General features: G+C 37.1%; 1 protein-coding gene across 5 annotated transcripts in view; it reads right to left on the reverse strand.

Annotated features, from left to right (window-relative positions):
* PTPN13 (protein tyrosine phosphatase non-receptor type 13) overlaps positions 1–26193 on the reverse strand; it is a 153400-nt gene that overhangs the window by 6597 nt on the left and 120610 nt on the right. For 4 of the 5 annotated variants that reach the window (XM_044912919.1, XM_044912917.1, XM_044912916.1 and 1 more), the window contains 12 exons: positions 25960–26131; positions 25650–25860; positions 22238–22308; positions 19313–19374; positions 17063–17156; positions 15815–15952; positions 15628–15716; positions 10421–10476; positions 8268–8374; positions 5895–6043; positions 4116–4206; positions 471–812 (listed from right to left, as the gene is read on the reverse strand). In XM_044912919.1, the coding sequence (XP_044768854.1) occupies positions 471–812; positions 4116–4206; positions 5895–6043; positions 8268–8374; positions 10421–10476; positions 15628–15716; positions 15815–15952; positions 17063–17156; positions 19313–19374; positions 22238–22308; positions 25650–25860; positions 25960–26131 (1582 nt within the window). The remainder of the gene's footprint in view (positions 1–470; positions 813–4115; positions 4207–5894; positions 6044–8267; positions 8375–10420; positions 10477–15627; positions 15717–15814; positions 15953–17062; positions 17157–19312; positions 19375–22237; positions 22309–25649; positions 25861–25959; positions 26132–26193) is intronic. The other variant, XM_044912918.1, reaches the window with a different exon arrangement.

Genomic DNA, 26193 nt, shown 5'->3' on the forward strand with positions numbered 1-26193 from the left:
GTGGCTGCAGAAGGAATTACCCAAACAACAAACATTTATGCTACAAGTGCCCATGTATTACCAAATATGTTGTGTTTATGGGGGAATATCTGCTACTTAGAGATTTTTAAAAAATTGTTTTATTCACTCTTCTTAGAGGTTTGACCTTAGAAAAAGAAGTACATTTCTAGCACATAGCTTCTGAGCCATTCTGTTCTATCACTGAGCAAAGGATGATGAATGGTCACCTTAAAGGCCTGTGTTCTCATTTTCATCCTAATACAGTACATACTAGAAGAAACTGGCAGTTTAGAAGGTCACATTTAAGTTTCTATTAGATAAAAAGTAATGGGTGACCTCAGTTCCCCTGAAATGGGAAGCCCGAAGTTGCTGGCTTTCCTTTAGAAATACACGGATGCTATCGTGGAAAGTGCCCAGGCCTGCATTCCAACTAGGAGATAAGCCTTAGGAGATGGAAAGATTTAACTCACTTACCTGAATCTCTTCTAGGGCCATTGCCCTTACTACAAAGCCCTTCAGCTGCTGCATTCTCACGAGAGCCAGCCGAAGCCTGTCACTGACCATTGTTGTTTGGCCTAGGACATTAGGCCAATAGCGCTGGCATTTGATTTTTTCCCCTTCCACTTCTTGGGTCATCATGGCTATCACTGTGGATTTTTGTTCCCAAATCATCTGCCAGAAATCTCCAACAGTTGTAGGGAGAGGTCCTTGGCAGGCAATGTAAATGAACTCTTCTTTTCCCACAGGTATCTTAATGAAGCTGGCGTTGATATAGCCACCTTGATCTCCAAGAGGCACTCTTGTAGCATCATCTGTGAATTTCCCACCACAAAACAGAGCCATCTATATGATGCATTTTTAAACAAGAGCCTTATAAACAGGGGGAGTCAAAGATTATGAGAACCATAAAAGAAATCACAAATACTTTTTAATAAAGGCATATTTTCAAATTACAGTCAAATCATTTTATATTTACTCATTTTGCTCTTGTTACAAGTATATCTAAGATGTCAACTCAGTGAGTTTCTGACAATTTGACATTATTTACACAGATTTGGTTGAAAAATTAAAATTAATAAATCAAGCAATACTTTTAGAACTTCTTAATAAGTTACTAGAGAAACAAACATAACTTTGCTACTCTTATCCATCCTTATTTTAATGATGACAGTAATGATGAATTTAATGAATGACAATGCTGATAGATTATTTCATAAAATAAAAATTAGTGTTATAATGAAACTGTTAAAGTACTTATTACAAATATAATAGGCACAATTACCTCTTGCTCATCTAATTAAATTATATTCTTATAAATCAGCAGCCAAAATAATGAACACAATAAATAAAAAGGTAGCTTGCTTTATTCTCCAGTCATATAGGTCTCTGTCTCTGTCTGATTGTAATTTCATAGTCAAAATAAAATTTTCAAACCAGTGAAAAGTATATGTAAACCATCTTATCTAAGAGAATTAATTTGTAGTTATATATCAAAAGTCATTTCTATTTATTTATTTTTAAAAAAGCATTTTATTTATTTATTTTTTTTTTTAGATTTTATTTATTTATTTGACAGAGAGAGACACAGCGAGAGAGGGAACACAAGGAGGGGGAGTGGGAGAGGGAGAAGCAGGCTTCCCGCTGAGCAGGGAGCCCGATGTGGGGCTCGATCCCAGGACCCTGGGATCATGACCTGAGCCGAAGGCAGACGCTTAATGACTGAGCCACCTGGGCTCCCCAAAAAGTCATTTCTATTTAAAACATTTATGAATTTAACTGGTAATTTCTATGATTATCAAATTATGAATTCAGTAATAGGTTTCAAAATCCCCCATCAATTGCCCTTCAATTACTTGACTTCTATCTCTTAGCCCATGGAAACAAATCTACTCAGGAGTTCTGGATTTACGGCTTATCCCATTTGACTTTGAGATACTAGTCTGGCCATTTTCGGGGGGGAGGGGGAGCTGAAATAATTCCTACCTACTTTACGCTGAACCATTATCAATTTCATTTTTAAAATGCTAAGATTCACTTTTCACAGGAAGTTTTCCAAAATAAATTTTGTGTCTTCCAACTTGGTTGAAAAAATTCAGTCATACTGTTATTTATTGCATCATTTGTCACTATTGGTTCTATTATAGATCTTTGAATTTATGACTTCTGGCAAAGATAGGATCATTGTATCATACACAGTGGAATCCAATGTGCTAATATATATAAATATGGCTGATGATTACTATAAGAAGTTGCTAAAAAAAAAAAGTTGCTAGACATTAATATTTTGGCTATATCCATACATATTAAAAAAAAGTCACATGTTGGTGAAATTAGTAAAATGTGGGTAAAAAGAATTCCCTTTTTTCCTCCTAGTAGCTGAAACAATTCAAACTATAATGCAACCTGGTAGTACCACTGTTGATTACCACCGCAGCCACATGCACGTATAATGTATCATAGATTTCTCTAAAGTTAAAATGAGTGGAATAAATAGATATTGGTGTGACACATGAACTAAGAAACTGCTCATCCAGAAGCGAATTCATACTTTTGTTTAATTTTATTTTTTTTAAAGTAGGCTCCACACCCAGAAAGGGGAACTCTCCTACACTGTTGGTGGGAATGCAACCAGAGTGAATGCAACTGGTGCAGCCACTCTGGAAAACTGTATGGAGGTTCCTCAAAAAGTTGAAAATAGAGCTACCATATGATCCAGCAATTGCACTATTGGGTATTTACCCCAAAGATACAAAAGTAGGGATCCGAAGGGGTACATGCACCCCGATGTTTATAGCAGCAATGTCCACAATAGCCAAACTGTGGAAAGAGCCAAGATGTCCATTGACAGATGAATGGATAAAGAAGATGTGGTATATATATACAATGGAATATTATGCAGCCATCAAAAGGAATGAGATCTTGCCATTTGCAACGACGTGGATGGAACTGGAGGGTATTATGTTGAGTGAAATAAGTCAAACAGAGAAAGACATGTATCATATGATCTCACTGATATGAGGAATTCTTAATTGCAGGAAACAAACTGAGGGTTGCTGGAGTGGGGGGTGGGGTGGGAAGGATGGGGTGACTGGGTGATAGACACTGGGGAGGGTATGTGCTCTGGTAAGCGCTGTGAATTGTGCAAGACTGTTGAATCTCAGATCTGTACCTCTGAAACAAATAATGCAATATATGTTAAAAAAAAAAAAGAAGAAGAAGAAGGTAGCGGGAGGGGAAGAATGAAGCGGGAGAAATCGGAGGGGTAGACGAACCACGAGAGACGATGGACTCTGAAAAACAAACAGGGTTCTAGAGGGGAGGGGGGTGGGAGGATGGGTTAGCCTGGTGGTGGGTATTGAAGAGGGCACATTCTGCATGGAGCACTGGGTGTTATGCACAATGAATCATGGAACACTTCATCTAAAACTAATGATGTAATGTATGGGGATTAACATAAGAATAAATAAATAAATAAATTTAATAAAAAAAAAAAGTAGGCTCCACACCCAATGTAGGGCTTGAACTCATGACCCTGAGATCAAGAGTCACATGGTCTACCAACTGGTCTAGCCAACCAGGCACCCTCTCCCGTAGAAGCTGATTCATATTTTTAAGAAGACCTTAAAATTACTGATTTGGAACACCTGGGTGGCTCAGTTGGTTAAGCACTGGACTCTTGGTTTTGGCTCAGCTCATGATCTCAGGGCCGTGAGCTGGAGCTCGGGCTCTGCACTCTCCCTCTCCCTCTGTCCCTTCCCTCCCCTCATGCATGTGCATGCTCTCTTTCTCTCTCAAATAAATAAACAAATCTTTAAAAAGAATAAAACTACTGATTTGGCATCACTGATTAATTTCTAATACTATGCTGCAAAAATTCATGAATGTCTGAATAAATAGTTAAGATTCTTCTGATTGATTTGCAGAATACATAGATAATTTAAAAAGGAATTCACATTGTGTATCTAGATTTGTTACTGATGTAAATCTCTAAATATGTGTTTGTGTATGTGTGTGTGTGTACACTTGTGTGAGAGATAGGGTAAACTAGCATAAAAGTTTTAAATCAGTTCAAATTTTTTAGACATATATTTGATTTGAAGTCAGAGTAAACTTACAGGGAAGTATATTTTTATATCGGTTCTTTCTTCTGTTTTCCTTAGTTTGTCCAATTAGACACTGATCCAAAGGTTTTAATTCTTGAAGATTCTGCAAGAAAAAATGGAAATAAAGTTAAATTTGTTGAGATAAGCAGTAATTCAGCAATAACTGCAAATGCTTTAAATCCGCAGGGTGTAAAATTGGTTACTGATCAGGGCAGACTTTGAGTGTTAAGAAATAGGTATGTCCTGTCAAGATAAGCAAGTCTAAAATCCCAGTACTAATCTGATATACCAGTTGATGAAATATATTGCTGCAAATACCTTTAACACATAGTCAACTATATTTGCGAGGCTGTACTTTGTACCTTAATTTTAAATTTCAGTTTAAAGAGGTCTATAATCATATTTTAGGGAAAAAAAAAAACAACCTATAAAAGCAACTTTGGCTTAAAGTAATGAGCTGGAGCAGAATTCCTTGAAAATATTATCTGTGGGGTCATAGAATAACCCATGTGGTAGAGTTGTGGTTAGATAGTCCTAGGTTTTAAAGTCCACTCTCACTTTTCATTCACTCATTAATCCACACATTTATCTCTTTATTCATCCATCCATGCAAATGTATATTGAAAATGCCTACTAGATGCAGGACACTGTAATAAGTGCTGGGAATACAATGTTGAGGAAGAAGATACGATTCTGGTTCTCCTCGAGATTACAGACTATTGGGAGAAAGAGGCAGTAAAGACGTAAACAAATACTGTGATATATGCTTTGAAGAAATTAACAAGCTGTTATGTTAGAGAATAATAAAGATCTACTTTTTTATTTTAAAGATTTTATTTATTTATTTGAGAGAGAGACACAGCGAGAGAGGGAACACAAGCAGGGGGAGTGGGAGAGGGAGAAGCAGGCTTCCCGTGGAGCAGGGAGCCCGATGCGGGGCTTGATCCCAGGACCCTGGGATCATGACCTGAGCCGAAGGCAGACGCCCAATGACTGAGCCACCCAGGCAACCCAAAGATCTACTTTATAAAGGGTTGTTATGGCAGGTCTTTGGAATGGTGACATTTAAACTTAAGCCTTAAAGAAGAAATCATTGCTGTAAAATGGAGAGGAAGAGTATACCTCAACTATTGTGAACTTGTTTCCAAACTATTAATGTGATTTACATTATTTTGAGTATTAAATACAAAGCATCTAGCTCATTTCAGAAGCTCTCAAGAGAAGTTAGCTCCTTTCACTTCAGTGGCTATGAAAAGCTCAGGAAGTGGGCAAAGTAAGCATATGGTTTGAGGGAGATGAACAAGGTAAACCCCAAAACCACAATGGTACTACATTCCTCTTTTGCCTAGTGGTAAATATGGACGTTGCCAGCAAGACCACATGAGCAAGGGCTCTGAACCACTGCTGCATTGAACCAAGGGGCATATTTCTAGAGCTGTATTAAATTAGAAACTGTTGCTAATGAACCACATCTACAGTGTATTGATTATAAAGTTTAGTGGATAGTTGGAATTAACACTTGACTTAAAAAAAAAAAAAGCCTCTCTATCTCTACTGTGAGGCAGGGAAGGTCATCTTTGGGGAGATTTGTCAAGCTCCAAAGTGGCTAAAGAGATCTCTTTAAATCAATACTACTAGGATCCTAATTGGAAAAATTAATTTCTTGCTGGCTAGGACAAGATGGTGTTTTTAGCTGGAAGTAAAGTTATAAAGTAATGGACATTTTCAAAATTCCTCCTAGCTTTGCATAAAACTTTGTCTGGGAAGGAATCATTGGCAGAAGCCACTTACCTCCAGCTCCTTAGAAGGAATTCCTTGATCTAATAAACCTCGCAATGTTCGAATGACTGATTTCAACTTGGTGCCAGCGTATTTACCAGAGGGAAGCACTTTGATGATGGGGAGTGCAGCAAGCTCCTCATTTGTCAGAAAGGGATGATCTAACAAGAAGACAGAAGTTGATTTTTTTTAAAAGAAGATTTTATTTATTTATTTATTTAGAGAGAAAACACAAGGGTAGGGTAGGGGTAGGGGTAGGGGAGGGGCAGAGGGATAGCGAGAAGCGGGCTCCCTGCGCAGGGAGCCCGATGTGGGGCTCAATCCCAGGACGCTGAGATCATGACCTGAACTGAAGGCAGACATTTAACCTACTGAGCCACCCAGGCGCACTGACAGCAGTTGATTTTTTAAAAAAAATTTCCCCCAAAACTGACTTAGCCAATAAGGGAACTGATTTGAGCCTATTCTCATCTCATCTTTTTTTTTTTTTTTTTTTTTACAAAAGCAAAGGTCTTTAGAATTAATACGGCAGGAGAACAGGTAGGCAGATACCTACAATCAACATAAAATCTTGGCCACAGCAAGGCCCTTGTACCCAACTTTTAAGGAAACACCTCACTGACTGTTAGAAATTCTTAAGGCTCTTGGCTCTCATGTATTTACAATTTCTAGAAGTTTAATTTTTTTTTTTTTTTTTTGCTTCTCTTAACTCAAATGACATTATTTTCTTGATGAAAATGTATGTAGTCCCATTAATGCTTTGCACTTAAATTAGCTTCCAAGCACATTGGGGAAAAGATGAAGGGAGATGCTTCAGAAATTCCTTACAATGGGACATTGCACTAGAAACACCAATGCCTCCTTTCTCTACCCCCGCTCAATAATCAGTGCCAGTATCTTGGGCATTTGAAAGTTTTCTCAATACAAATGAAAACTTGGGGTCTCTAGGAGCTTATCAAACAAGTGATATCAGTGTCTTAAAAGAGATATGTATCTAATTTAGTACTTGCTCTATGGAAACTGCTTATACCAGAAGGCAACTATTACCCTGGAAAAAAGTAGGAGAGAGCTCTTGCTATAGTCTTGTGTAGCTGCAAAGCTGTAAATTAGTTGATTAAAGCTTTCTGATGATGCAGCTACTACGTAGGCAACAATAATGCTAGGCTCTGTGGGGTATATAAAGCTGTACAAGATACTTCAAGAAGCTGAATATCTGGTGGGGTGAAGGCTATTTGTAAATACAGAATTAAACTTTTACAGAGCTTAGTGTAAAGGCAACAGGATCTCAAAGGCTGGAGATGAGCATGGGCTACAGGATTTGACAAGAGCACTATCACTGACACCAACAATTCACCTAAATCAAAAAAGTCTTAATTCAACTTCTTTAATTTCCTTTAACAACTAATAAGACTTCAGATTACAAAACCATGTCTTTCATTGCATTAGTATAACACTGCCTTTATAAAAAAAAAGAGAGAAATGATACACTGGATGGAGCCTCATTTCTCCACTGGCTCAGTTATAAAATGAAAAAAGTAGTTAATAGGACAGAGCAATTAACTCCTGTTTTTTAAAAAAAAATGAGGCTGAGATGCAAGGGTTAATAATTTCCTATCTTTGAGCTATTCTACCTATTTTATTATAAATAAAATGCATTCCTCGACTCTTTCCAGTTTGACAAAATTGTGACTTTGTGTTTTTTTTTTTTTTTTAAGATTTTATTTATTTATTTGACAGAGACACAGTGAGGGAGGGAACACAAGCAGGGGGAGTGGGAGAGGGAGAAGCAGGCTTCCCGCGGAGCAGGGCTCCGATGCGGGGCTCATCCCAGACCCTGGGATCATGACCCGAGCTGAAGGCAGATGCTTAACGACTGAGGCACCCAGGTGCCCGAGAAGAGATCTTTTTTTTTTTTTTTTAATTTTTTTAATTTTTAATTTTTTTTTTAAAGATTTTATTTATTTATTTGACAGAGACACAGTGAGGGAGGGAACACAAGCAGGGGAAGTGGGAGAGGGAGAAGCAGGCTTCCTGCCAAGCAGGGAGCCCGATGTGGGGCTTATCCCAGACCCTGGGATCATGACCTGAGCCAAAGGCAGACGCTTAACCATCTGAGCCACCCAGGAGCCCCTGATTTTGTGTTTCTAATTAAAGTATTTACACATTTGTGTGTTTTACTTTAAGCCACTGAGAATTTTAGCCTACACCTGTGCAAATATCTAGTTATATAACTGCTGTTTGTCTTGTGATTTTACCTTATGTATGGAACCAAATAATGTACACATACAGTGAAATAACACATCCATATAGTCTGAAAACTAATTTTCAAACGCTTATTTTTTTAATCTATTATTTTGACAAAAGAATTGCTCATAAAATTCTTGCCTTTATCAGAATCTTCATGGTTTGTTGTTTCTATTGGCAATTCGTCACTTCCCCATGTTATCTCATCATCATCATCAGGCTTCCTTTCTTGTGACTTTTGAATCAAGCTATGACAACAAAACACAGTGGTAATATTTTCTTCAGTTTTGTCCCTGACATAAATTTAAATATTATGTCCTTGAACCCTTGTTTCCTCTACAGTTATCATGATATTTAAAAATAGAACATCTGATTAAAAAAGTCCAGGTCCACAATTCCTAAAACTCATTGGTAAATGGAAATTAAACTGAAGTACAGAATTGTTTAGTACAGTCTAAAATTTATCCTCAAACAAATCCTGTCTTTGAACCTTAGATTGAAGGAGTCCCCTTGGGGATAGAGAAAGTGGTGGTTTGTTTCTGCCCTTCAATATGGATAACCCATTATAATTGTGTGAGTATAACTCTTGTTTTTTTTTTTTTTTTTTAAGTAGGCTCAATGCCCAGCGTGGGGCTTAAACTTATGACCCTAAGATCAAGCCCTGTGCTGAGATTAAGAGTTGGATGCTTAACTGACTGAGCTACCCAGATGACCCTCTCTTGTCTTTTTAATAGCTACCTACTATTGTACTATATGGATGTATCTTAATTATTTATAGACGTCTCTATTGATGGACATCTATTTTTTGCTACAGCTGGGGGCTAGAAAGACACTTCTGTATCAGGGCACTCACTTAATGTAATAAAGCACAGTACAAGTTCTCATTATTCTAGGGTACACAGTAGATGCCATCTCCCTGGTAAGGTGGATGGCTAGGGAAGAGAATCTAGGCAGAGAAATGTTTAGTAATGAGGTGAAAAAGGATAATGTAAAAGGCTGAACACATTTTTTCATTTTCTGATATTCAGAAACATCAATAACAGGGCAGCAAATATGCTGCTTTTATGGTAGATGTTTTCCTCTACTCCAGCTAATTGTGGGTTACAGTTAATATTTAATTTGCAAGCTCTGCACCTATGAGGTTGCTTTTGTCATCTAGTAAGTATATTTTGTCTGCAAGGATATAGTTTGGAGATCCTTCCATCAGGCATTCCCTTCCTTCTCATTCTTTTGATTAGCTGCATTAGTATTTCATGGGTGCTTGTGTGAGTATACCCTAATTTATTCTGTGTATATTATGTTTTTTTAGAAATATAAATGATGTTGCAATTAAATTTTTGTAGAAATGTCTTTGCACACATGTGGTAGTGGGAGCAATTCTTAGAAATAAAATTACTAGATTGAAGGTTATGTGCTACAGTTCTTTGAATCTATGATACCTATCATTGTAAGATACACTATTGTTTTGTTCACATTAAGAAAGAAATAATATCGATGATTGTATATGATTTCAGAGATCTTAAAATTAAAAAGCGTATCGTAACACACAGATAAAATTTATATGTTAATAGTGTTTCTGCCACCCAAATAAATTACATATACTAATCTACCCTTCCTCCTTCCTCCCCTTCCCCTGCCTAACAGAGTAGAGCCTGTATCTTTACAATTCATGGCAGCTGGCCCAGATATCTGCTAATCTTTTAAATTTAAATTGTATGCATTTCTACATTAATAATATGTACCCCCTTGTCTAATTTTATTTAGTGCAAAATTCAGTCAGTTTGCTTTTCTAGGAAAATGCAAGTAGCTCCCTTTGATTGTTAGGTTATCATCTGATATGGAGCAAAATTTATTTATGTACAATCACTTTGTTGGCCAACTTATATATATAACTTTTTAAAACATTAAACAATGTATCAGGAAAAATCCTATTTTGTATTAGAAACTGTTTTCAAAAAGAAACAAAACTGTGGGGTTTTAAAATGTTTCTTATCTTCTTCAGTTTTATTTTAACCCTACTAGGAGATAATCACTATAATCATTGTTGGCACATTCCCTTTTAGACCTTTCTTTCATTTTTCCCGTGGTCAAGGATATACTTCGTTTAACAAACACATTGTCACACGTCACTAAAACCTCCCTTAATATTCAACCATAGGTCCATAATTTAGTCAAATATTCTCCTTTTATTGGAAAAGAATAAATTAATTTCAAAAGCAGCATCTAAATGAAAATCTTCAGAGCACTTCTAAAAAGGAATGGAACTGTTATACTTTAAAAGATTATTTTCTTACCTTTCACTTTTTACTTTTTCTTCACAATATTCTTCACAGCCATTCATTTTGACAGACTAAAATAAAGAGAAATAAAAATCACATTAGCCCATTGTTAAAAAAAGAAATCAATCTTGGAATGTTCCATTTTTTTCCTGTTAATTATTTCCTATATTTACTGTTATGTCCATCCTCCTGTAACAAAGACACATATGACATTCAATTAATGTCAAACTGTGGCTAAGGCACCTTCAGTGACCCAAGAGGTTTTGCTGGTTCCACTTCTTCACCTTCACACTCATTTTGGCTTTTCATTTCTTATGTAAGGGATATTAATAGTATAGAGGTAAGGAAAAAGCAAGATGAAAAGCTAAACTATGATTATTTAGATATGCATATTTGGTTTATGCTTTTACACTACTTCAATATTTTATTTATTTATTTGAGAGAGAGAGAATGAACAGTGGTGAGGGGAAGAGGGAGGAGAGAGAGAGAGAGAGAAAGAAAGAGAGAATCAGACTCCCTGATAAGCAGGGAGCCCAATGCAGATTTCGATCCCAGGACCTGGAGATCATGACCCAGGCACCCTACAATACTTCAACTTTAAAATCTGAAAATGGGCTCTCCAGAAATATCCTAGTAATTTTCAATGTGTTAAATTATCTTTCCCTTTTATTATTATTATTATTTTTAAATATTTTATTTTTTCGACAGAGAGACACAGCGAGAGAGAGAGCACAAGCAGGGGGAGTGGGAGAGAGAGAAGCAGGCTCCCCGCAGAGCAGGGAGCCTGATGCGGGGCTTGATCCCAGGACCCCGGGATCATGACCTGAGCTGAAGGCAGACACTTAACGACTGAGCCACCCAGGTGCCCCTCCCTTTTATTATTAAAATGAGGAGTCTCTCCATGGAGAACATAGATCAATCAGCTCATACTGTAATGGGAGATGGTGTCTCAGAGACCCAAATACTGCAGGAGCAGTTTGCTACAATTAGAAGATGCCAAGTTTCATTCTAACATGGTTAATAAATCTTACATTTCAATCTTTATTAGGACAAATTATCTTAACAAATGGGAAATTCCTTTCAAGACCCCGAATTACCTGGCTTCTGTCTACCTCTACAATCCATCTGGTTTTATTCTCTACTTACCTGTGGCTTCAAATCCACGGTCTTTCTTTTAGCTCTTCAAAATCGCTCACCTCTTTTCACCAAAAAGCTCTTCCTATGGAAGGTACTTTTTCTTTATTCAATGTGTCCTTTCCTTCTAAGGATGTTCCCTAACCACACAGTCTGAAGTAGGTCTCCTTGGTTATTCTCTTTTGCAGCACTTTTTTTCTTTTTCAACTTCATAGACCTTATCACAACTTGTAAATGCTTGTTTATTTGGGTGTTTACTTGATCATTCTCTTGTCCTCCCCATTACACTGTACGATACCAATGACAGTGATAACAATTTCCCACTATTTTTGCAAAGTTCACCTGTGCAGGAGGGAGGATTGGGTTAAGGAGATGGGCTTTCAGTGTCTCTTCTCATTCTGGATTGTAGGCTCTTTGGAACACGAGGTAGCTCTAGTACTGCCTCAGTGAAAAGATTTAGGACTTTTATCATGGCCAGCCCATGTGAAGGTTAGTTTGTTATCCTACTGCTCAAAGAATCCAGATCCAGCAACTTGAAAAATAGAAATATCTCCTGGATCCAAGACCAACTATATCATTTGTAGTGCCCAGTGTCAACTGAAAATATGGGATTTCTTGTTAAAAAATTACTAAGAATTTCAAGATGGTGATGACACAGCATTATTTTACAAATAAGAGAGGACCTCTTATAAGCTCAGGGCTGTGTGACTACATTGGTTGAGCTCCCATAAAGCCAGGATCCCAGAGTCAAGCATGATTATCTTATAGGTGATGGAAAGCCACTGAAAGTTTTGTACTGTTTAACTACAAATTTAAAAACTTTTTAAGAATAACAAGAATTAGAAATAACATAGGAATCACACAGATGTATTTCAGCAAAATGATGCCATGTCTTTGCAGGACACGCCTTTCTTCTTTTCATCCTAGCTCTTTTGACCTCATGTGTTTCTACCTCTCCCAGCAAAGTTGTTTGCCCTGAGATGTAGAAAGATCAAACCTCTTGGCACAGCATCTAAGTCGCTTGCTGAACTTACCCCTGCCTATCTCTTCAGCCTAGCTTTCAAGACACCACGTGACACCCTGCCTGCAATGATTTACTGCCATGAAAGTCCCAGGCTGATCCAAACCTTCATATCTTTGCTAAGCAACTCCTCAGTATGGAATGCTCTTTCCCATAGCCTCTCACCTATCAAACACCTTTAAAAGGCTAATTCTCTAGGAAGCTTTAATAACATATACATCCACTCCTGTATGGTCCCTATTATTTCCTAGTTCTTTAAGACACTCTCTGAATTCCATATAAACATTTACCAAGACATGTTTTTACTATAATTTTAAAAATTACACTTACTTATTTATATGTGTAAAACTCCCAAATTGACTACTAGACTATATAAGCAAATTTAGGACAAAAACCCTGACATACCTTCTTAGTCTGTTATCCCCAGCTTAATTAGAGTCAAACAAGTTCAGTAATAGCTAAATGAACAGAGTTGAAAGATTAGATGATGATTTACACTATGTATATGACTGGCATTCATAAGTAAGACTCAGACACTGGCCTTAAGTATTTCATTAAGAGGTAGTCAAGTGTAGAGTGACAAATTACAGTAGAGTGACAAATGACTACGCAGTATACTACACTCTTTATAATACCATGATTAGTAGCTTAACTTTTGGCCCATAGGGTTAAAACCCTGAGACTTTCAGGATTGTACATATAATCCAGTAATCCACTACTGGGTATTTACATAAAGAAAATGAAAACATGAATCTGAAAAAGAAGTACCCCTATGTTTATTGAAGCATTTTTTTTTTTTTTTTTTTTAGTAATCTTTACACCCAACACAGGGCTTGAACTCACAACCCTGAGATCAAGTGTCGCATGCTCTACCATCTGAGCCAGCCAGTGCCCCTATTGCAGCATATTTTCAATAGCCAAGATATGGAAGCAACCCAAGGGTCCATCAACAGATGAATAAAAAAGATGGAGTATATATACACAATGGAATATTACTCAGTCATAAAAAAGAATGAGTTCTTGCCATCTGTGACAACATGGATAGACCAACAGAATATCATGCTAAATGAAATAAGACAAAGACAAATACCATATGACTTCACTGAGATGTGGAATCTAAAAAATAAATGAACAAACAACAGAAACAGACTCATAAATACAGAGAATAAACTGGTGGTTGCCAGAGGGGATGGGGTGGAGGGGGAGTATGGGCAAAATAGGTAAAGGGGATTAAGAGGTACAAACTTTCAGTTATAAAATAAATCACTATGTTGTATAATTGAAACTAATATAACATTGTATTTCAACTATATTTCAATAATAAAAGTTAAAAAAAAAAATCCACAAAACTTCCAGGGTTGTAGAATACAATGTTAAGAACCAATTCAGTAAATAATCTACAATTCATTTATAGTGAACCCAGAGATGCACCTATGAAAAATTGAGTATTTTAGGAAGTTGTAAGAAACTTAAAATTACTCAAATATACGCAATATTCTAGAAATATAGGATGAAACAGAAAACTTTTCCAGAATATTGGCTTAATCTTCATTTTAGCTATGGAGATTAGTCATATTTGTCTTTTTTGAATTTGTCTGCTTATGAATATAATTTCCATAGTGATTTTAACACATTTAGAGTTTGATACAAATGAAACTTCATGTTTTTATCTCAGTACTTTGTTTCCTCCTTTCCTGAATTGTTTTTTTACTTTCTTTGTTTTGTTTACTCTTAGTTAACATCTCTTCTGAAGCAGAAGTCCCATATATTCAAGTGTCAATATATTAATTTTAAGGATGTACTGCCCCAAAATGTTTGGTCTTAAACATCTTGAATTCTCAAAGTGCAAGTTTGTGGGATCTATCTGTACTTTGGTGGTAGAACAACTTATATGATATGAACTTTAATTAATTAGTTAATTAATTAATTAAAGACCTTTTATTTGAGAGAGAGCATGAGTGGGGGTGGTGGGGAGGAGGAGAGGGAGAGAGAGAAGCAGATTCCCCACTGAGCAGGGAGCCCGACATGAGGCTCAATCCCAGGACCCCAGGATTATGACCTGAGCCAAAGGCTGATGCTTAACTGCTTGAGCCACCCAGGCACCGCTGAACCTTAATTTTTAGATTTGTACTGGACAGTTTTACATCCTAATTTCTTCCAAGTGAAATTTGAAATCATTTTGGCAAACCACTCTGCTTCTCATTAAAAAAAAAAAACAAAGTCGAAATATTTTATGGGACCATATTTAACTTATGGGTAAATCTAGGGAATATTTAAATTTTAGGTTTTTCTATCAAAGAATAGAAATATTTAATATTTCTTTTGCTTCTCTGTAGAGCTTTAAAGTTTCCATAATATAGGTCTTACACATTTTGGGTTGAATTTATGCCTATAGCTTTTATTTGTTTTTAACTATTGTGAATGAAATTTTACTTAATTATATTTTATAACTGGTTAAAGCAAAGACTATGTTATGGACTGAATTGTGATCCCCCAATTCACAGGTTGAAGCCCTAACCCCCAATGTGATAATGTTTGAAGACTAGGATCTTTATCGAGGTAATTAAAGCTCAATGAGGTCATAAGGATGGGACCCTAATCCAACAGGACTGGTGTCCTTATAAGGAAAGGAAGAGACACCAGGAGTGCATGAACACAGAGGAATGGCCATGTGAGGACACAGTGAAAAGGTGGCCCTCTGCAAGCCAAGGAGAGCGGTTTCATCAGAAACCAACCCTGCTGGCATAGTGATCTGGGACTTTCAGCCTCCAGAATTGTGAGAAAATGAATTTCTGTATTTTAAGCCACCTAGTTGGTGGTATTTTGCGATGGCAGTCCAAGCACACTAGGACAGGTTACAAACGCGAATGCCTATGGGAACCAGAGAAATACATATAAACCTGTGAATGCCAGGGTCAGGGCAGGGGGTGAGCAGTGCTGGGAATCAGAAATGGTGGAGGCAGGGGAGGCAGAGGTTAAAGCCTTAGCAGAGAAAGCAAGCTTAAGGAGATACATAATTCTAACAATATACAGCATCCTAGAGTGTTTATCTAGGTATTATCCTTACCTCTGTAAAATCTTCAGGTAATGGTGAACCATCACAGTCTGTATCTTCTGCTCTCCCTTCAGATAACTGCCCATTGGTTTTCAATGAACCTGGGAGAGAAATAAATGGGCCAAAAGGAGTTAAAATGCTCCCCAGAGGCCTTCTTGTACTCTTTAGTATACCGGCTTATTCACTCTGGTTCATCTACCTGAAACACAGGCATCTCCTGCTGCATTATTTTGGTTTAAAAGATTCTGGGCCTCCTCATCCACAACATCCAGCAGAGACTGAATAACTTCAGCTTCTTGAGGATCATCATAGATATCATCTTCTTGTACATTAGATTCTTGAAAAACAGGAATTTACGTGAGATTTTACTTTAAAAATATTGATATAAGAAAGAGACACCGTGTCAAATCAAAGATAGCAGGTCTTTCAAATTTTAAGCATCTCCTTTGAAAAGCAGCCAGGACTGGAAAAGCAATTTATACTTGTGGAACCTAGACATTTCTAGTCCCAACATGACTCTGGCTGCCATGACAAAAGACCATACAAATACAACTTAAATAAACCAAAATCTATGTCTGTGAATCAATAACTTAATGATTATTTTCCTAAATTAATCCCAAATTATTAATTCATGAAAGAAATTCAACTAAAGAAGTTATGTTACAAAAATTAAGGGTATACTGGGGTGCCTGGTTGGCTTAGTTGGTTAAGGGTCCAATTCTTGGTTTTTGGCTCACGTCAGGATATCAGGGTCATGCGAGCGAGCCCCCACATCACACGGTGCATTGGGTGTGGAGCCTGCTTAAGATTCTCTCTCTCTCCCTCTGCCCAACGCCCCCCCACCATGTGTGCTCTTGTGCGCACACGCTCTCTTAAAAAAAAATGAAATAAAATTTACAAAGATTAAGGATATAATAGGGCAGCCCAAACATCCTCAAGAAATATTTTCTAACTTATTAGAATTGCTGCTTCAAAGAATATAAGCAACACTATCAAACAAAAACAGCCATCTTGGGGCGCCTGGGTGGCTCAGTCATTAAGCATCTGCCTTCGGCTCAGGTCATGATCCCGGGGTCCTGGGATCGAGCCCCGCATCGGGCTCCCTGCTCGGCGGGAGGCCTGCTTCTCCCTCTCCCACTCCCCCTGCTTGTGTTCCCTCTCTCGCTGTGTCTCTGTCAAATAAATAAATAAAATCTTAAAAAAAACCCAAAACCAGCCATCTTTTCTATCATTTAAAAATATTCTTAACATTAGAGATGAGAATGAATACAGTACATTTATACAGTAATGCAGCTAACAATAAATTTTACATTGTTCTTTTATTTCTTTGAACAACAATCCTTCCATTTTACACTATAGAAACATGTAAACCCAATACCTAATATTTCTTTGTTACCTGAATTATTAGGGCATTTAGAGTAATTGGACGATTGATTTGGAAAACTACCTTTGGAGAGAATCAAGTTTGCTGATCCCTTCATCTGATAAGTAGAACATTTTCCTTCAGGGTACAAAACTTCAATTATTTTTTCCCCATTAACCTAAAGTATGAAACCAGAGCAAATCATTAGTTTACTGTATTACTAACTTCCAAGATTAGGGAGGGACCGTAGATTTCCCTACCATGTCCTTCTCTCCCTCTTTCTTAGTACAAAATCCATTTTATATCTGCCCATAATAGATCAGTGTTTCTAGGAAACATCAGTACAATGGAATGTACAAAGAGGACGGGACTTTCCATCATTGAAAATCTCTGGAAACAGATTACATAACATCAAATCATTATTTTTATTCCAAGAATTCTCACAATGTTTACTATTATGAATTTTGAGTTGCCAAAGAAAACTCTATTATGTAGTATTTCTTAAATCTGTTTGACTGCAGAAATTTCTTTTTTGAGGCATATCTTATGGGACTTATCTTTCATAAAACTTTTTAGGAAAGTTTTATAGGATCATTAAACTCAGAAGTTGAGGGAAAGGGAAAAAAATCATCTTTTAAAAGTATTTGTGAAGCTGTGACTTGGACACACACTCTAGTTTATCATTCTAGTCAACTGCTGGGTATAAAGATTTTCAAATCTAGGCTAAATCTCACCTCAATTTAAGAAAAGTAACAATGGGTGCATAACTATAAATTAATTATTGAATAGAATGTAACTTTCTAATTCAATGGTAAATTGTGAACACTTCATGGTGCATGGCCTATTGAAAGAAAACTGATTTGAGCAAAAATGCAAAATTAAATGATTAGAATAAATTAAAATAATTATATACAAATAAAAGGTGGTTTGCTCTGAAGATCTTATTCTTTTTATCAAGACAAAAAGTAAAAATGGTAGATGTGACAGAATTATTTCTTCATAACTAGTGGTTACATAATGTCAAGTTTTACTGGATTGTGAAACTCCAATCTTTACGTGAAATTCATAGTACAGACGTTAGCATCAAGGACAGAATATTGTTTGAGAGACTTCCTGAAAGAGTTGAACTCCAACAAAAAAATGTTTGAAATCATGAGTAACAGAGATCCTAGTTTCTAAGAGTTTCATATTAATTTAAACAGAAATCCTCCCCTTCTCCTTTTCAACAACATGCTGATATTTAAAAAGAAAATGAACACCATACAGCATGACTAACACTAGATATACGTGAAAATTCCGGTGTTCCAGCTGTGTGTAATTGTAGACTTTATGAATAAACAGGGAGTAGTGGGTGTTGTTGTACCTCAATTATTTACGTGTCCCAATCATTTCTGCCTAATAATTCTTCTACTGCAATATCTTTTCAGGATTTGCTGGACCAGTGAGCTGAAAGACATAGAATTTTGACTTTCTGGTCACCAAATTTTCCTTCTATGCTAAATCCAGCTCTTATCCAGAAATCTTGTTGAGATGATAGGGTTTTCAGATTCCTAGGAGACCAATGCCTCAGCTCTGGATCTTACATGGAAAGACTTTCAAATAGTGGGGTTCTGAATAGACTGTATGGGATGTGTGTGGGATTAAACAATTCCACAAAATGAAGATCCAGCTGGGATCATTTTAGAATGTACATTACATGCCAGAAGAAAATCATAAAAAGAAATGCTAACCAAACGAATGGGAATACATAAGGCCTTAAAGAGAAAGCTCAAAGTGGAATTTAGTTACGTATTAAAGCAGTTTCGTTAAATCACCTCCAGATTTTTCTGTGCTAATCTTAAATGACTTAGGTTCTCACATTTGATTATGTGGTGAAGCATTTTCCGTATCTTTTAAAAAGCAAATAAGCCTCTATCTTTTGTCAGTACCATCTGTACTAACAGTACAGAACTGTCATTTGAGAGTCACTGCTGCTCAACACTAACCCAAAGGACCAATTCTACTCTTAATTATGTATGTTCTCTTCTGGGTATGTGAGACACAACCAAAAGAACTGTGCACATTAATAAAAAGATCGCACTAAAGCTATCTATACAAGTAATTAGTTATATAAGAGCTAAATATGTGCTAAATGATGGAGGGTTGCTTGTGTGGGGGCTGTTCACTGTGTGCTTTACTTAGCAAGGCTATGAGTTCGCTAAAATAGATTCCTACTATCACTACATGTATCTAAAAAAGGCAAATATTCAAATGTGAAATCAGTTTGGTTCAAGACAAACAAGTTGGTTATTCAGCTAAGGAAGCATGACACGAAGAAGGTGGCCTTTTCCTTACCTTGGAGAATGAATTACTAGGAGTGAGGGCAGGCTTGTGGCAAGGCTCCACAGGGTGATGACCTGAAAGGGACAACATAGGTAGTCAGGGAAGAGCCAGCTGGAACCACAGTAGGGACATCAAAATAGTGAAGGAAAACCCACATTTCTGTGCATGTGTCTTATTTTTATTAGTACACTGGAAGAGGTCGTATTACAAAGAGATTTAAAACCAACTAGATGGAATCAAATATTATGAAAGGGTTTATTCCAAGGAAAAAGCTAATTTCTTGAAAGAAAATACTGTAGTTTGTGTGAGAGCTCAGTTTGAGCTGAATGGTTTTAGTGTGAGACACTGAATATAAATTATCCTGACTGAATGTGAGAGGTATCACACGTGCTGACCTATACTCACTTTACTATTTAAGGGAAGGTAGCAAGCCATGTATATCATTTCATAAAGGCTATCAATTTAACACAGTAAAATAAGTTATGGATACAACTAAATAGAACTTTTAATATATGTCTAAACCAAATGTTAATTTTAACTCTTAGCCATCAGTATGAAGATTCAATACATATACTAAAATGAAATTATGTCTCTTACAGTTAAAAAGTCATATTTAAAAATAATTTGCTTCATTAAAATTATATTTTTATGAGATTTTGAAAGATACAGTAGAGTTTGGAAAAGTTAAAAAGGAAAAAAATAGAAAAAAAATACAGAATGACCTAAAAATAATTCCACCCAGAGGGGCACCTGGGTGGCTCAGTGGGTTAAGCAGCTGACTGGTGATTTTAGCTCAGCTCATGATCTCGTGGGTGGTGAGGTTGAGCTCAGTGTGGGGGTCTGCACTCAGCAGGGACTCTGCTTGAGAATCTCTCTCTCTGTCCCTCCCCCAACTTGTGTGTGCACACACGCTCTCAAATAAATAAATAAATCTTTTTTTTTTTTTAAGATTTTATTTATTTATTTGTCAGAGAGAGAGAGAGGCAGGCAGAGGAAGAAGCAGGCTCCCCGCTGAGCAAGGAGCCCCATGCGGGACTCGATCCCAGGACCCTGGGATCATGACTTGAGCTGAAGGCAGATGCTTAACCAACTGAGCCACTCAGGCATACCTAAATAAATAATTCTTTAAAAAGTTTCCATCTAGAAAGATGAAGGTTGACATGAAATTTGTAGGGATGAATTTCTATAATTATGTGGATGATGTTACAAAGAGCCAAGAATGCCTTTTAATATCATTTCCAGGAGATATAATACATTACTTAACTTCCAGGAAAAATACTGAAAAAAGCATACTAATAATAAACTACTGGTTCAAAAAATCATCCTGGAATAGTACAAAACATAATAGTTTATTATTTGTTATCTCTCCCTCCTGTTCCCCTAACTGCCCCTCACCTTCTCAGTCTCTAAGCAACAACTAATCTGCTTTCTGTCACTATAATTTGCATTTTCTATAATTTTGAATAAATGGAATAATACAGTATAAACTCTCTTCTGTCTGGCTTCTTTCACTCCGAGGTTTTATTTTGAGGTTATTTTGATTATGTTGCTATATGTTTCAACAGACCATTTTCATTACTAAGTAGTAGTCTGCTGTTCGGATATATTGGTTTATTCATTCGTTTTTGGACATTTGAGTGGTTTGTGATTTTGACTTTTACAAAGGAAGCTGTACGGATATATGCTTTTTGTGTATGGATATATGCTTTCTTTTCTCTTGAGTAAACAGAGGAGTGGAATGGCTGGATCATATGGGAGGCCCATGTTTAAATTTTTAAGAAATTGTCTGTTTTATAAAATGGCTATGGCATTTTATAATCCCATCACTATAAGAGAGTTCCTAATATTGATAACTATATGATTTTCAGAACTCATAAAGAAATCGGTTCTGTGGGAGTCAAGTCAGAGAACCCCATTAAGACAGATCACTAGGCAGTTTCTACAAGGGGGTCAGGGCACAGTTCTCTTTAGCTCTGAAAGTTACAGACGACCCAGAGGTTACTAGAAAAATGCTCTCCTGACTATTCTGTGAGACAGTCCGACTCTAATGTGAACTGGAACTATTAGAGAGCAGCCAGGATCCCTAAGGCATTCAAGATAACAGAGGAGGAGGGGAAGAGCTCTGCTTCAGTATTTAGTAGATAAATCACAATTGCAGTAGTGAGATTCCTTTGGTATTTAGATACTACTGCCTGATAACCTAAAAGTTTAGTTATGTATGAAGTACTGAATTCACATTTCAAATACATTAATTTCAACCACATTCCCCTGTGTCTATCATTCTTATTATATTCACACTAGCATTTATTTATTTATTTTTGTAATTTTTTTGTATTAGTCGCCATACAGTACATCATTAGTTTCTGATGTAACACTAGCATATAAAAGCTATGTTTACTGAGCCCAATTATGTAAATGAGAGTATGGAATCAGACACCCCAGGTTTAAATTCTGGCTCTACCATTTATTAACTCTGTGAGCTTGGGCGAGTTGTCAAACTTCTCTGTGTCAGTTTCCCCTTCTAAATGGAGGATTATAGTTAACACTGTTCTCACAGGGTTGTTGTGAGGACTAAAGCAATTAAAAGAATACTTAGTCCAGGATAAGCATTAAATTTATGTTAGCGACTGCCACAATTACTAACACTACAATTTCTATTATTATGCTAAAATGTAAGGCAGATACTTGTATATTCATTGCCATACTTACAATGACCAGACCAATGCCTGGTACAATGAAGAGATTCAGTAACTGTCTGAATAAATTATTATGTGACAATCATTATGATAAGCTTTTCAGATATTATTATTGTATTTATGCTTCATTATAAACTTAAAAGATAGATACCACTGATATTCTTAGTTTACTGATAGGAAATAGAGGAAAAATATTTATCTCTGCATAACTACCTGTATCATAAAATGAATGTATCCTTACCATTGGCTTTGGTTGACTGTGGAGTTGAAACAGCAGACCTCTTAGAACTTGGGACCACTGGATGACCATCTCTGTGTCATAAAAAAAAAAAAAAAAAAAAGAAGAAAGAAAAGGAAATTCCAAATTAAGATGTTTGTTTAAATACCCTTTGAACCATTTGCTAACTATTGAGCCTCAGGAATTTTATTTTAGATGGGCTTCAGGGGGGACTAGGCACCCCTGAAGCTGTAGACAAAATTTGTATCAATTTTCATCTACGTATTTTCTGGAGGGAGATATTCTTGACTGAAAAAAGATTAAGAATCACTTCTTTTTTTTTTTTTTTTTAAAGATTTTATTTATTTATTTGAGACAGAGAGAATGAGAGACAGAGAGCATGAGAGGGAGGAGGGTCAGAGGGAGAAGCAGACTCCCTGCCGAGCAGGGAGCCCGATGCGGGACTCGATCCCGGGACTCCAGGATCATGACCTGAGCCGAAGGCAGTCGCCCAACCAACTGAGCCACCCAGGCGCCCAAGAATCACTTCTTTACATGATTTTTCTCTGGGTTTCAGTTTAACACACTACCACATTTCCCCTCTCATTTAAAACACTTGTAATATTCATGATCTAATTACTTAGTTCACTGTCACACTCAGGTGATAATTCAAAGATAACTTAGGAATTATAGATCACTACATTTTGTATATTTGAAGCCCTTGATACATATTTTTTAAAAAATTATTTAAAGTGAAAACCTAGACAAAATATATTTGTTTAAAGGATTATAAGGATACTATCATGCAATGTGAAAAACTGTCAAAATGACAGCACCTTGGAGGCAGAGGACTAGTATGCAACCTTATCATTGCTAGTACTTGAGAGAAAAGGGAGTCTGCCTAAAGTATACAGTGCTGGGAGAAGCAATTTGCCATGGGCCCTGTATATTCTTCCTGGGTGCCCCAGAAGTGCAAGGCACTGACTGCTTTTTATCTGGGCCAATTCTCAAGGCTATGTTTGTGGTGAGAAAGCTTGAGGAATGAGGTAACCTCTCTCTCCAAATAAAAAGCAGGTTTTCTTACAGGATGCCATAAAGGGGAGGGTTTCTCTTCTCCTCATGGTATTCCCCTCCTGTAATACAACCCACTGCATGTTCAGGAATCCACTAGGCCCACATACGTCATCTTCAGGAGACTTAGAAGATGTGTGGAATTGACACCAATACCATGCCCATGCTGCTTGCGGTTACTCAAAAAATATTTTGTCTCTGATCCAAGAGTTTCATACTTTCTTCCAGCACCCAAGAAACAGTAATTGGCTGGTTTATTAGCTTGCAAGTCCAGTAAGACCACAGACTCTGTACAGTTCTTGACATACAGATAATTACCACAGATCTCTACCCCTCTGTATGGCTACCCTTTGGACTTTAAAGAGGACAAATATATACAGTAGTGGAGAAAGCTTGAGGAAGAATGAAGGGGAAAGTAACTGTGACTAGCACCACTATATCTGTAGTGACTACACTGAAGATAAAAGCAGAAAGGCAAAAGAAAGTGATTTCAGGGCTCGGGGAAAGGGTACTCTATGGATTTTGAGGCAAAAAAATTCAGTTAGATCTATGGTTAGCAGAGATACTAATTTTCACAAAAATATTGTCCAGGCTGTTTGAACACTTTCCTTCTCCACTAATTAACATTCAGCTACATCTATGAAAATAAATGTATGCCAATCAAATTTTTAGAAATATTTTTTTTTAAAGATTTATTTATTTGCGAGAGAGAGAATGAGAGACAGAGAGCATGAGAGGGAGGAGGGTCAGAGGGCGAAGCAGACTCCCTGCCGAGCAGGGAGCCCGATGCGGGACTCGATCCAGGGACTCCAGGATCATGACCTGAGCCGAAGGCAGTCGCTTAACCAACTGAGCCACCCAGGCGCCCCAAATTTTTAGAAATATAAGAGGGAAACAGAGCAGGGATTACATTCAAAGGAAAAAAGTATGTAATCTAATTTAAAGGTTTAGAAGGAACAAATGTTTATGATCAAATGATTTAATTGTAGTTCCTATATTTTCAAAGACACACTATGTAAAACTCATCATGTATCACAGATAAAAATGTAACATAAACCTGTAATCTAGAAAGCCTGGCTGTATGTACACTGTAGTAGGCAGAATAATGGCCCCACAAAGGTGTCTATATTCTATTCCTCTAAACCTGTGAATATGTTACCTTACATGGTAAAAGGGATTTTGCAGATGTAAGCTGAGGATCTAAAGATGGGGAGGTTATTTTGTACTATCTAGGTAGGCCCAATGTAATCACAGGGGTCCTTATAAGTGAAAGAAGGCAGGAAAGGCAGAGTCCAGAGAAAGAGATGTGACAACAGAAGTAGAGTGTTGTCACTGCTGGCTTTGAAGATGGAAGGGGGCCATGAGCCAAGGAATATGGGGAATCTCTAGAAGGTAGAAAAGGCAAGGAAATGGATTTTCTTCTGGAGCCTACAGAAGGAATGCAGCCGTGATAGCATCTTGATTTTAGCCCAGTGAAACCCATTTTGTATTTCTGACTTCCAGAACTATTAGGGTAATAAACTTGTATCATTTAAGCCACTATATTTGTAGTAATTTGAAACTAATACATACATTTTTTTCCGATTTATTTATATTATTAAGTGAAAGAAAAGTGCCCATTAGCACTTCTTACAATGTGAAATTGTTATACGGTGTACTGAAAGTGGTAATTCTATGCCTCATTGGTCGTAGACATGAGGTTTGGGTAGGACTGACTTTGCCCCAGCTCTGGGAATGGGCCAGGACTGGCCTAGGCCAATCAGTATATTCTTATCCCTTTGCCTCAACTCAGGGACTGGCCTTAATTTAGGTCTAAGGCAATCAGCAGACAGTCCTTGGTTTACCATGGTCACTGGGAGGATTGTCAGAAGACTGTTCTGGATAGTGCATCACCATTTTACCTGATGACCACGTCACCTTTGGACTTTTAAAATCATATAAACCCTTTATTGTTTAAACCAAGTTGAGTTGTATTTTTCTGTTACTTACAACTGAAAACATGCTGACAAACGTCGTAACTACCTTACTGACAGTTGCAAACATGTATCCAAACAATAATCCACTTAACGTGCTCTTGGAATCTCCTATCAATAATTCTATTCTGGGGGTGCCTGGCTGGTTCAGTTGGAAGAGCATGTGACTCTTGATCTTGGGGTTGTGAGTTCGAGCCCCATGTTGGGTGTAGAGAGTACTTAAATAAATAAAAAATGTAAAAAAAAAAAGAAGTCTGTTCTAACTTTATTAATTCTTGCCAGTTTAGTCTATGAGTTACTAATTTAGGAATATCTTTTTAAGATAGCATAAGTGTAATCAACAGCTTGAAACTTGTGCAAACACACAAAACCCATAAGTAATTGCAGAGTACCTTGTTGCTTTCAGCACCACCGAAGGAAGTGACATGTCTAATGCTCTCTTAGCTTCTTCCAAGGTCATTCCTTGTGTGCTGACTCCGTTCACATAGTGGATGATGTCTAATAGCTGGAGATTACCCTCAATGGCTGCATCTGACCTCGGATTGATATCACTAATATATACCACTTGATGAAGGCTGTCATGACCTCCAGATAAAGAAAAACCTTCAGGGAATAGAAAATATTGGTTTCCTTAGTCTTAAGAGTACTTACTTTTAACCTAGCCAAGAAAATCACACTGCACAAAGCTTGAATGTGCATTACCCAACTCCTCCTTGTGGCATGTTAATGTAATGTCAGGTAGCAAATGAGGCAGCACTGGCATCCTGGGTAATTCTAGAATTCGTCCTAGAAGTAATCTGACTGTCTTGGGTGCGGCTCGGAGCAGATTCACTGCATCTGTGTGAGTCATGTTTGTAACATCTGTATCATTAACCTACAAAAATGAGAAAGAGGCAAAACAGGATTAGAAGTTGCCATGAAAATACAGTAATCTCC

The sequence above is a fragment of the Neomonachus schauinslandi genome, chromosome 2, assembly GCF_002201575.2.
Source record: "Neomonachus schauinslandi chromosome 2, ASM220157v2, whole genome shotgun sequence".
Taxonomy (NCBI): domain Eukaryota; kingdom Metazoa; phylum Chordata; class Mammalia; order Carnivora; family Phocidae; genus Neomonachus; species Neomonachus schauinslandi.